Below are 12,434 nucleotides of genomic sequence, written 5' to 3' on the forward strand. Positions count from 1 at the left end.
TGTTGATATGTGCAGTAGGCTGTTGACTGCCTTGGATTATCTGTTGGTGTTTCGCTTAACTTCCGACTGGGTTCATATGTAAACTACTCAAACAAATTCACTATTACAAATGACCATAAGTGACTAATTTGTCCTTTCGTTATCCTCCTTTCAGAAATCCGTCAGCGAGCGCGACGAGAATCAGCTCTGTGATCTGGACGTCTGCGAAAGAAGTAACTTTGAGGTGGAACGTTTGGAGCAAGCAAAGAATTTGCTGCAGCCATTTTTCCTCCGGCGTCTCAAGTCCCAGGTACGTTTTCACATGTTGGCCTTTGATGTCATAGATAAACATTGTATAAACTTCGGTAACTGCGGTTGTATGGTGTGCACTACATCTGCTCAAAACTGTTACGGCTCCGCATGACAAACTCGTTGTAGCGTTTACAGGGGGCTCGTAACTAAGTGCTTGTCTCCGAAGGTCTGTTTGCAGTTTCGTAACTTACAGCAACTCTCTGCTGGGAAGTTCGCTTCAAAGTTTGCAGGAATCTGGACTACCCACAAAGCTTCAAATCCCAGACGACTGTCAAGAATTATTACTGACTTTCTTCCTATTGCCCAACTCCGAGTTGTGATTAATACTGTAGGCACCAGCATGTATTTCTTAGTTTCCTATCGTTTTTTCGCAACAGGTCTTTGACCTGTGCAGAGTTTTCTGTTATTATGGGGTTTTCGCGCAACTATCTAATTTCCCCTCTTTTGCTACTGTATTGGCCGAATACTATATCTTTCTGATCAGTGGTATTGTTTTTAACATGTACCGACTATATCACCGACTCTGGCGTCTGTTCTCTGATGTATTCGATAGGATTACCTGACAGTACTTGTGAATTACGGAGTAGTAACGAGAGAACATCGCTGTTGAGAGCCGTAAATGTATAGTGGTGCGATCATTTGTTGATCGTGCTCACCTTCGTCCCTCGAAGGTGAGCTTGAAAACATCAGATTTGTGAGTCATATGATCCGAGAGGAGTCAGTGACTCCGCTGAATGATCAAGGATAACCATGAGGGACTTTGCATCTGCAGTAAGTGTTTGACTTTTCTGGATAGGGGTATTTCCAACTCCTCCGGGACCCTACTCAAAAGTACTTTGCTTCTATTGGCTTGTTGGTTATTTTGCAGCCTGTTCTCATCGAACCTTTTGGCTCACATTTTGGCTGTCAACTCGTGCTGCTCATTTGTAGTGGGGCTTGAGTAGCAAACCCATGACTGGAGGTTGGACGGATTTCGTGTTGAGTTCATCACCTGTAACAACGCGGTGTATTCTGGATAAGTTATTAAAACCGTTCCCCTGTGACCAATAATAGATTTCTGGGCGCCGATGATTTCTCCGATACGATGACGAATCGTTGTTAATTTTCCCCATCTTTAGTCTACTGCTTGTACCTTTTGTTGCAGGTGACTGCAATTCATACGCACCGTATGTATTGAATGAGGGTATCAAACTGAAACAAACTGACCAGTAGCACGGTCCTAACCGGATCACCCCCAGAATTGTCATGTTGGGTGTGTTCCTAGTGCCCAGGGATATTTCACTAAAGTCCAGGAAGGTTCAGCTTTATATCCATATCCTTCATGGCACTGTACACTCTGGATTACCCCGGTTCACGGTCGCCAATATTGTACACGGTATCTGAGCATGCTTAACCAGTCATCGTCGAGCTCAGTGTTGAGCAGCGCCACCGTCTGTATATTTCTACTGGAAATCTACCCATGTTTTTTTTGATGGAACTGTGTAAGGTTGCTACAGCGTGCATCCCTGACCTGTTGGCACTACCTTTCCGGTGCATCAGTCCTTTATTGCCCCCGTATGACAATAATAATGATAGTGTCATATAAATTCGGTTCTGTGCTGTCATTTTTTCTCCATAGGTTTTGGATCAGTTACCCACAAAAACAAACGAAGTTGTCAAAGTGAAAATGACTGAATCTCAGTCGAAACACTACTGGAAACTCGTAGATCGTTTCCGCCAAGCGACAGACACACATGTCCCCGTGGAGAATACGGATTCGACCCACCATGTTAAACTTGAGGAACCTGGTAATGAGAATCAAGAGCCTGACGCTGAAGGCGTTCCATCTAAAAGACCTCGTGTGGAAACTGCCGGTATGTTCAACAACTACTTTGGTACTGATAAGTCCCACCCCTTCGTGTTTGTCTGCTCGCATACAACTTCACATCGATGTTTTGCATACCAAATTCGATGAACTTAAGATCTGATAGCGATCAGCATGTCGGTCATTTGGTTGACATGAGAGGTACCTCAATCTTCAGGTTGGTTTTAACAGAGGGCACTCCATAAATTCTTGTTACAACTCTTCATTGGGTGACGTCCGAAATTCCACAGTCCTGTGGAATTTGATCTGTTATCCGTTCAGTGACCTGCTGGGATTCCATCTTAGTTTTTTCGGGTAACCACGCAGACAGGACAGCGTTCAAAGAGTAGGTTATTGCAACGCTAATACATGAGGCATACCAATAGGTTTGCGTGTCTGGTAAACAGAAGCTTCCACCTATGCTCTAACGAATCATTTGTTTCCTCCCTCGTCACCATATTCCTTGCCATCAAACTCGAGATAGCTTAATGGTTTAGGGACGAATTTACTAACCAGAAGGTCTATGGTTCGGACTTAACCTCGGCATCTCGACCGCTCCTGTCTAGGTTTGACCAGTGTGACAGTATCGTGTTTCCTTCGAGTGGCATGGTAGCTAGACACCATGATCTTGGCTTCTCCGTACGAGTCACCTCAGACGAGGTCTACTCCTTTTTTCAGTAACAGTCCTATTGAGATTATCTTACTTTCGTTCAACGTGAGCTCAGCGTATGGGAGAAGAATAGGAGGTTCACATATACGTCTTCTGAGCTCTCTAAAACATATCTGGTGTGGGGGCTTGCAAGCAAGCCTTTATACGCAAGCCAGTAGTCTATGGCTATGGGCGATGTTTGAGCCTTTGTAGCAGCGTAGGCTCAGTACACCGTACTCTCCAGTCTAATGCGACATTCTGAGGTTTTTTTTGACTGGGCGTCGTCAGGGGTCCTTAAAAGAATCAATTTTAATGTTATATATTTTATTCACAATTCATTCAAGTTTGGAATGTTAGCTACGTGTTTGTTTGCAACGTGCTAAAATTATTCGAACTGTTTCACACTGTTCATCTGTCTGTTTTATTACTCCTTTCCGAGTCCGTTCGTTCCCTACATTCTTTTGCTTTTTGAATTGTTCATTGTAGTGTTGAACGGCACGGACTCTGCTACGCTGGACACTAATCTGAGCGTCGATTCACCTTCTAACATGATTGTGCAACTGCGCAAGGCAGCCAACCATCAGGCTCTTTTGTCCGGCATCGCTTTTTCACAAGCATCTTTACGAGATATTGCTGAAACTCTCCATTTGGATCCCAGTCATGCAAATTCCGATCCGCAGCTGATTTACGAGGATTTGTCTGTATTGAGTGATCATCAAGTACATAAGATTTGTCAGTTTTATGATGTAAGTCTTCCGCGCTACATCCTCGTGTACTACTTTATACCTGTCACGTATGCATGAAATTTTGTCGGTATAATCCTGGACCAAATCCTTAATCCAAATAGAGCAGCACGATTTAACAGATCTTGAACAGTTAGACCACTGAATTCTGCCGATTGCCCCGCGGAGGACCTTTTGAGTGCGTATGCAGATAGGACGTCGATCAAGGGAAGTATTGCGGAAACGGAGACACAGAGGGTTCTCTACTTGCAAATAATGGACCGATTTAGGTTTGATGTGGTGTGATGGACAATTGAGTGGGATATGGGCGAACGGATAAGTTGGTCGAAAAAGCTGTTGAGGGACCTTAACCAGGTATTATAAACTATGGCGCAATAGGTGTACGTACTCGGATTTTCATTGAAAAGTTCTTGCTAACTCACCGTCTTTTTCATGTCGTCTGGTCTGCTCCATCACTCTGTGGTTCTCCTACTTTTGAATGCTGTCTTGTATTCATACGGTCTACGACGCCATTATCATTATCAGCTGTAAGAACCGCGTACTTGTGCAGTGGTTATAGCTGCCAAAGTTTCGTCCACTGATGTTTGGGAGTTGGGGTAGGTAGCTACGCATAGGAGACGGGAGCTAATAAATTGATGCGTAAATACAGGGCTGTTAGACTGGCTGATCCGCCTATGGCCAATGGTTTCTGACGTGTTTAACCTCACTAGTAATATCCAGTCAGTAGCTTACTGAAGTCTGAAAATTGGGGATTTTTAACATGACACAGCCAGCATACCCAACAACCTGGTTAGTTCTCCTTTTAACGAATATACTAGGTCTTTATTTTTTGCTACCTTACATTTCGTCCCCTTCATGCGCGAAACACTAAACTGTTAGACATGTGGAAGGCATCCCCTAGAATGCCCTACCTTATCCCCCCTCACTCTTTAAATGCAATTCAGATGATTGAAGTTGTACAGGAAACATTTGCAAGCATATAGCCAAGTGGATTCCGCGTAGAACTCGCAGGACTTCGTGTAGAACACCAAAGCGTTTACTTACACTCATAGTTGGTTTGTGGGTGCAGGCGACGCTGGTAAATCAGGTGTGCAGTGTTTTACAGCGGAGGTGAAAATGATTTCGCTGACTTATAAATTTACAGCTCTTGGAATCTTCAATATCCATGCAAAAATGTTTTTCGCCTATTTTGTAAATGTGATGTGCACTTGTTAATATTTTACTCTTTAAGTTAGTGTGTCCCGTTTACCATTGGATTTCGTTTGCTATTTATAAGTGTATATGTACGTATACACATAAGACACGTATTTCGTTGTAATACTGATAAAGGTCCATAATACCCATGAAATTCGTGAATGTGGCGATCGAAAAATTGAGTGTTTTCAAAACAGAAAATCTGCGAATAGGTGAGGATGCAAAATGCTACGTTTTATGTAGTATGTGATCACTGTACTCACAGAAACACCGATTTCTATCGACTAGTTCCGTCGTTCGAATTTTTCGTTTCATTCTTTTGTCCTGATCCCCTAGATCTTGTCCTCTTACACTATGCCGATCGAAACCATTATGTCTGGTTCCGGTAAGCTGACTTGGCTGGATGCTCAGATTCCCAAGATGATTGAAGCTGGCCACAGGCTACTCATTTTCAGTCAGTTTGTCATCGTCCTTGACCTGCTGGAAGAATTCCTTCGCTATAGAGACCTCCGCTATCTTCGTTTAGATGGCAGTACGCCCGTGAACGAACGCCAACATCTGGTTGATCGATTTAATAGGTGAGAATAACCCAGGTCCTTCGTTCTTCTTATTGTAACTAATTTTTGTCTTTTCTGTCTTCTAAAAATAGGCAAAATAATGATTCAACTGTAATGCCATTTCCGTGCATAGTTGTCGCCTAACCCGAAGCAAGCACTAGGGCTGGGCTACTGCCGAGTTGCCGGAGCCCAGATTGGGGTAGTCGAGATGCGGAGGGTGGGTTTGAACCACGGACCTCGCGGTCGCTGCGTTTGCATCCTCACCACTGAACTACCTGGCGCTATTTCCTCTTCTTGGTTGGATTACATGAACGAGTGTTGGTTAACGAGAATGGTTTCCTTGCAGCTTGGGTAAGACTGCTATTATGATGAGAGCTATTCACGTAAAAACCGTGTACGTACCGTACCGTGGTACTACCTGCCACAGTTTCATTCACCGATGACTTGGCGAGGTGGGTCAGATAACTAGACATGATGCGCCAACACAGGGTTGTCAGTGGATTTCTAAGTTGGGAGTTTGAGAAGGGAGTCATGCATTGAAGGCAATAGCATGAATGTACGAGCGCCACTGGGCCATTTCTGACAATGTCTCTAATCATTGATGTGTATCATCTCGGGGTCCCCATCCAGGGAGACTGCAATGCCCAACGCAACTGAGTTTTCTGGTGGTTGTTTTTATACTTCGCTGCCAAGCCATTGTTGGACATCCCGTGGTTCGTTTCTCATCTCCACGTGACTGTGCCCTTCGGGGTTGACTGGAATATGAGACACGTAGCTAAACCAGCATAGCCTATGGAGTGTGATCAGTTCATTTATTATAGGTGAGTTATTCATTCCGAAAACCTTGCGACTTGGCCTGTCGCTCTGGTTCCTCCAGAGCAGCTCAGGTGGACATGTCATTCTTGGTCTAATGAATTGTTTGCACATCATGGCATACCTTTGACAATTGGCAAATGAGTGTGGCGAGAATTCTGTTGTATTCTATTTTGCTTGAATAACTAAAATGACAAATGTCAACCAGTCCGGATCGATGAATTACGAATGTGGATGTGTTGCCTTTTCCATTCCGTAATTCGTTCCCTATTCTGCCCTATATATCATTAATCATACAAGCAAATGAGTGTGGCGAGAATTCTGTTGTATTCTATTTTGCTTGAATAACTAAAATGACAAATGTCAACCAGTCCGGATCGATGAATTACGAATGTGGATGTGTTGCCTTTTCCATTCCGTAATTCGTTCCCTATTCTGCCCTATATATCATTATATCATACAAGTCTTTTTTACACCTGTATCACTAGCTCGGCGAAACTGGTCTGATTCGTCTTTCAGGTGGGACTAAATCCCTGATAGTGAGTGACTTTGAAATCCAATACAGCTTATTTTGTTCACCTGTTTTCTCTTCACTCTCTGTATTCGTCAGTTCCTCCATAGAAGTTTTTCTCCTGTCGACACGTGCTGGGGGACTAGGACTGAACCTCACCGGCGCCGATGTTGTCATCATTCACGACATAGACTTCAATCCGTATAATGACAAACAAGCCGAAGATCGTGTTCACCGTCTAGGACAAACTAGGTGAGTTTTCCAGCAACAAATTCTCTAACGTAGTAATTACGCCTGTTAAAGACCCACATATTGGCTCTACTCGGTGTATTATATGAAGTGGACCCTCAGCTGAGTCATCATGAACAGAGTTTGACCGTTTGTCTTAGGCTTTCTTACCACGGTGTGTACATTCTCTTCAGTTGCTTACAAGACTCGCTCTAGCAGGTTATCTCATCCACTAATTCGTTGTTAGGCAATCCACTAAATGGCTGTTGACTCGAGATCAAATACACACTGGTTTGTTCTCCCCTAGAGTGACCACCTTTGCTATATGCTGTCAAACTCCTGTTAAATTTTATGGTCCTTGGTCTCTCTGTTAGAGCGACGTCATCATCAGAGACAGCAACTTCATCGTTGACACCAATTCTTCACTATCTTACGACCACAAGGTTCGTCGAGTCATTAACTCTAAGTGTAACAAAAAAATATGAATGGAAGTGGTGTTAGCCTGCTACAATTATTCTGAGCTGTAAATACCTCCAAATACCCAATCAAACAATCTAGAAATAAACTGACGGCACGAATGCCGCTGGCAGCAAATGGACGCCAAGTGCAGAGGTCAGAGCGAACCAACAACGCCTATCCTCCGCCCAGTCTATTTCACACTTTGCTATCAAGTTATACATTGTCCAGGTAAGCGTTTCTGGCATTCTGAAGGATGCACTCGTCTCGGTGCGCGTAGGGTATGGTCGAGCAGCCGCAGTTATTGGTGCTGTATGTTTCACGCTCCTGAATACTTACTGTACAACCAACTACTCATTTTCCAATTGCCTCCGGGCGAAATGGTTGACACCGTCCAACAACAGTGACACTTTTGAGACGTCAGTGGTGAAATAAAACTGAAGACCCTTCAGATCAACTGTTCATAGGGGCTATGTCTTGCAATCATACAACAATACAACGATTGTTGCGGCCTGGTACACGCGACCCTTGAGACCCGATGACTCCACAAGTGACTTGAGCTAGCAAACGTGATTCAGGCCTTTGTGACTCGTACAGATTTCATTATACGCCCTTCCGTCCGAGTTATTACGATTAACGGTGTGTGTAGAATTCTTCAGAACCTTCAGTGCTTCTTGAATTACGGTGAACATGATCTGATGTATTGCACTTTAAAGGTGCAAGGCGCATTCCGGTAGGGGTTTTGATGCTACCTAGCTTATTCAACAAATCAAAGTTCATTAGAACCAGGATTACATAATGACTTGTGCAGGGGTATGCAGTTGAACACTTGTACTCACAGTCCGTGCCTCTGTCCAAGGGATGGGAGGTAGCTGGTGACCAGCAGAATTGTTCGTAGTATTTGTACCAAGAGTCCAAACGTTCTCCTTTGCTGCTCAACAGAACCGTCCTGATTCTTGGTTGTTTCCGAGCACCTGTCGGTCAAATCAGATCAAACAACCTGCAGACATTTACAGCATTTTTCACCTCTTTCGTTTCTTCGACCTTTCAGATCACCGAGCTTCTCGGTTTGCGCAGACACTCAGTTTTACCCCATGGTGGATGGTACATGAGATTGGATTGTGGTTGTTACCAAAGTGATCAAAACAGCCCAGTGATATGGGCTCGAAAGTGCTAACCGAATGCTTCGTGGTTCGAAGCCAACTACGGCATCTTGACTGCTCCTACCTCGGCTTGCGCAGTATCTCAGCCCTCGTGATTCCTACGTGTGACATGGCAGCTAGGCATCGAAAGGGTGTTAGAACTAAACGACAGGCCTTTGTCATGCGACCATATTTTTACAAACGTCTGACGCGCCATTAACTTTGAATCTCTGAGGTTGACCTTCACTAATCTATGCACACCGACATTTTCCACCAGGAATTAAAGGAAAGTTAAAACTAGTTTTATCACCAACTTGGTGACTACCAAAATAACGCCGACAGAAATATTTCAGAATTGCAACCGTCCACATGGGAATACTTTTGTACAACACTGGTGTACAACGTACACTGTCAGGGACACAGGGAATAGTCTACTAAGCATCGGCAACAAAGTCATTCTCTAAGACGCAAGTTTCACGTTTGCCGTTGCGTTCTCTAGAGTGCTCAGTTATCCGAAGAGACTCCTTTTGATCGGTGCGTTTCCGTGGTCCTCAGAGGGAATGAACTGTATAATCAGTGTGTTATTATCCTGTTATTACTCTGCTGTCTTAAAGTCAGTGTATTGCACATATCTATAGGTTCTTTCTGTTCGTGTCGAGTCGTCCTAGAATACCATTCCTCCACCGACCAGCCATTCAGTATTGTTAGTTTAATATTAGGTTGCTATCTGTTACCCGGGTTTCCAAATTGCATTAAGTCAGTTTTTTACCGTTTCCTTTTCCAAGTACATGAAAAATCCACAAAATACACGAAAGTCAGGTTATTTGGGTCTGGGTGTTCAAGAATTGAGACCAAACTCTACCAGCATAAGACATTTACCGGGACGCTTCAGACTAGTGTTTCGAGTGCCTCAATTAGCATCTTCCTCTTGTAACCCGTATACAATGAGTCGGCAGCCATCATCACGGCTTTACTCGCTGTTAACCTTATATATCTTGAACAAGCCCAGGTTATCTCGGGACCAGAGGAGTTCGTTATTCGAATCTGTGCCATCTTTCATAGCTTTTGTCTAAGTCTGGTCAACCGTACACTTTATCAGTCTTTGCGCTCTTCTCGTGCAGCACAACAGATGCGCACTGTTGAGATTAATACTTGATTATGATGAAGTAGTCGGCAATTATTCAACTAAATATGTGGTTCTGACTCTTGTCACAGCACAGCTTCTGTGTCATCACTTAGGTCTCGGCTTGCGCAGTATCTCAGCCCTCGTGATTCCTACGTGTGACATGGCAGCTAGGCATCGAAAGGGTGTTAGAACTAAACGACAGGCCTTTGTCATGCGACCATATTTTTACAAACGTCTGACGCGCCATTAACTTTGAATCTCTGAGGTTGACCTTCACTAATCTATGCACACCGACATTTTCCACCAGGAATTAAAGGAAAGTTAAAACTAGTTTTATCACCAACTTGGTGACTACCAAAATAACGCCGACAGAAATATTTCAGAATTGCAACCGTCCACATGGGAATACTTTTGTACAACACTGGTGTACAACGTACACTGTCAGGGACACAGGGAATAGTCTACTAAGCATCGGCAACAAAGTCATTCTCTAAGACGCAAGTTTCACGTTTGCCGTTGCGTTCTCTAGAGTGCTCAGTTATCCGAAGAGACTCCTTTTGATCGGTGCGTTTCCGTGGTCCTCAGAGGGAATGAACTGTATAATCAGTGTGTTATTATCCTGTTATTACTCTGCTGTCTTAAAGTCAGTGTATTGCACATATCTATAGGTTCTTTCTGTTCGTGTCGAGTCGTCCTAGAATACCATTCCTCCACCGACCAGCCATTCAGTATTGTTAGTTTAATATTAGGTTGCTATCTGTTACCCGGGTTTCCAAATTGCATTAAGTCAGTTTTTTACCGTTTCCTTTTCCAAGTACATGAAAAATCCACAAAATACACGAAAGTCAGGTTATTTGGGTCTGGGTGTTCAAGAATTGAGACCAAACTCTACCAGCATAAGACATTTACCGGGACGCTTCAGACTAGTGTTTCGAGTGCCTCAATTAGCATCTTCCTCTTGTAACCCGTATACAATGAGTCGGCAGCCATCATCACGGCTTTACTCGCTGTTAACCTTATATATCTTGAACAAGCCCAGGTTATCTCGGGACCAGAGGAGTTCGTTATTCGAATCTGTGCCATCTTTCATAGCTTTTGTCTAAGTCTGGTCAACCGTACACTTTATCAGTCTTTGCGCTCTTCTCGTGCAGCACAACAGATGCGCACTGTTGAGATTAATACTTGATTATGATGAAGTAGTCGGCAATTATTCAACTAAATATGTGGTTCTGACTCTTGTCACAGCACAGCTTCTGTGTCATCACTTAGGTCCCATTTTCCATCTGTTCCGAACGGCGGATTCAGACAGGCGCATATAAGCCGGGTAGTCGTGGTAGTCGTGTAAATATCTGTAATAAGTGGTAACCATTTAGCATGGTCCATCTGTGCACAAGCAATGAAACGCGAATAATTTTAGTAGCTTCTGTAGTCTACATGGTACGACCTTTGAAGTTTTTATCTTACCGACTTGCGGTTAGTTTTTCTTGCTCATCCAATCATTCTCTGTCGTGAGTTTGACGAAAACATGTCCCTTTGTGCCCAGAAAAAAACAGTTGTGTGCATTTTTGATCTAATTTATTCGCAATTTATTTAACGATCAGTATGATTCGTTATTTGGTATGTGAAGTTGTCACTTCTTTGATTGCCTTGTTTTTTTCTGCACTTTTCTGATTCAACAATCTTAAATGGGCTTTCACCGAATGGGTATTCATAAGGAAAAACATTGTTTCATTTCGACTCTGTTTCTTTATGTAATGAAACCTCTGAATGAGATGAACTTGTCGGGAAAATTATAATTCCTCAAAGCATGGGTTGTTTATTCTCGAAGAGTTTTATCTATGTGTCATCGAAATACCTGATGTCAGTTTAGTAAATAACGTGAATTAGCACGAAAATATACGAAGGGAATCTATTCACCTTTCACTCGATCAAGTAGAGAGGTTTACCAGACAACCTCATATTTGCGTTATTTTCAGTAAAAAAATCTCCCATACACCCATATTCCTTTTTCAAACCGGATAGTTTCGAGAATTGAGGGCGTACTGCTTCGAAACCCCCGCCTCACTATAACAAGATCTGTGCTTCATACCGTTCAAATAAATAGATTTTTTTGTCTGCATTTTATGCATCTAAGTAAATTAGATCTAAGTAAATTGCGTTTGTTCCTTCAATTAACTTACTATGCCGGTTCGGTCGCCTGAGTGCTGAACGCATGTGTTGTGAGCGGATTTCAGTGTTTCGAGCCTGACGTTGATTGTTATGAAATCGATATGTCCCGTTCCACTTTTAAACTACTCCTCATTCTCCTGAAGGAAACTACTCACAGGTTTGGTGAAAACCCATCGACAGCCCACGATCGATTTTGCCCTCCTTCGGTCTCACCAGGAAGGACACAGTCCCTGAGTTTCCGTCAACCTTATTTTCGACTTGAATCCAAATTAGACCTTTTGACAAATGTACTCATTTGCATGCCAGTTTGGTTTTCACAGGAGATCCAACTGAATCTTTCATTCTCTTTCACGAATGTGGTAGGAAGCAGGATTTTTGTGGCACTGGAAGAAACGAACCATGTCATGTCTCCGTACTTCCACCGCTAAGCTACACTCTTATGAAGGCGGATGATTTGATTTTCTTCCGAGCATGTTATGGGCCTGAGATTTGTTCAATCGCTGCCGTAATGGCGAACGAACTGTTTTCCAAGACACGTCGGACCTTTTCCCGAGGTTATTTTTCAAAGCCCTATGCCTACATGGTAGCCAGTTTGATTTGGAATAGTGGCAATTTCTCTTGTGGATGTGGTCTTATTTCCGCGTCCATATTCTTGATTTTCTAATGGCTAATAATGCCCACGCTTCCTGAGGTGTTTTTTTTTAGGTGTGTG

At 43.3% G+C, this 12,434-nt stretch overlaps 1 protein-coding gene across 1 annotated transcript in view; it reads left to right on the forward strand.

Annotated features, from left to right (window-relative positions):
- The window catches only part of T265_09655 (hypothetical protein), a gene marked incomplete at both ends in the record, with an annotated part of 38,197 nt that overhangs the window by 23,235 nt on the left and 2,528 nt on the right, over positions 1-12,434 (forward strand). The window contains 5 exons of the mRNA XM_009175799.1: positions 155-289; positions 1,910-2,144; positions 3,270-3,529; positions 5,057-5,298; positions 6,701-6,853. Coding sequence (XP_009174063.1) covers positions 155-289; positions 1,910-2,144; positions 3,270-3,529; positions 5,057-5,298; positions 6,701-6,853 — 1,025 coding nt within the window. The remainder of the gene's footprint in view (positions 1-154; positions 290-1,909; positions 2,145-3,269; positions 3,530-5,056; positions 5,299-6,700; positions 6,854-12,434) is intronic.

This window comes from Opisthorchis viverrini (genome assembly GCF_000715545.1).
Source record: "Opisthorchis viverrini unplaced genomic scaffold opera_v5_293, whole genome shotgun sequence".
Taxonomy (NCBI): domain Eukaryota; kingdom Metazoa; phylum Platyhelminthes; class Trematoda; order Opisthorchiida; family Opisthorchiidae; genus Opisthorchis; species Opisthorchis viverrini.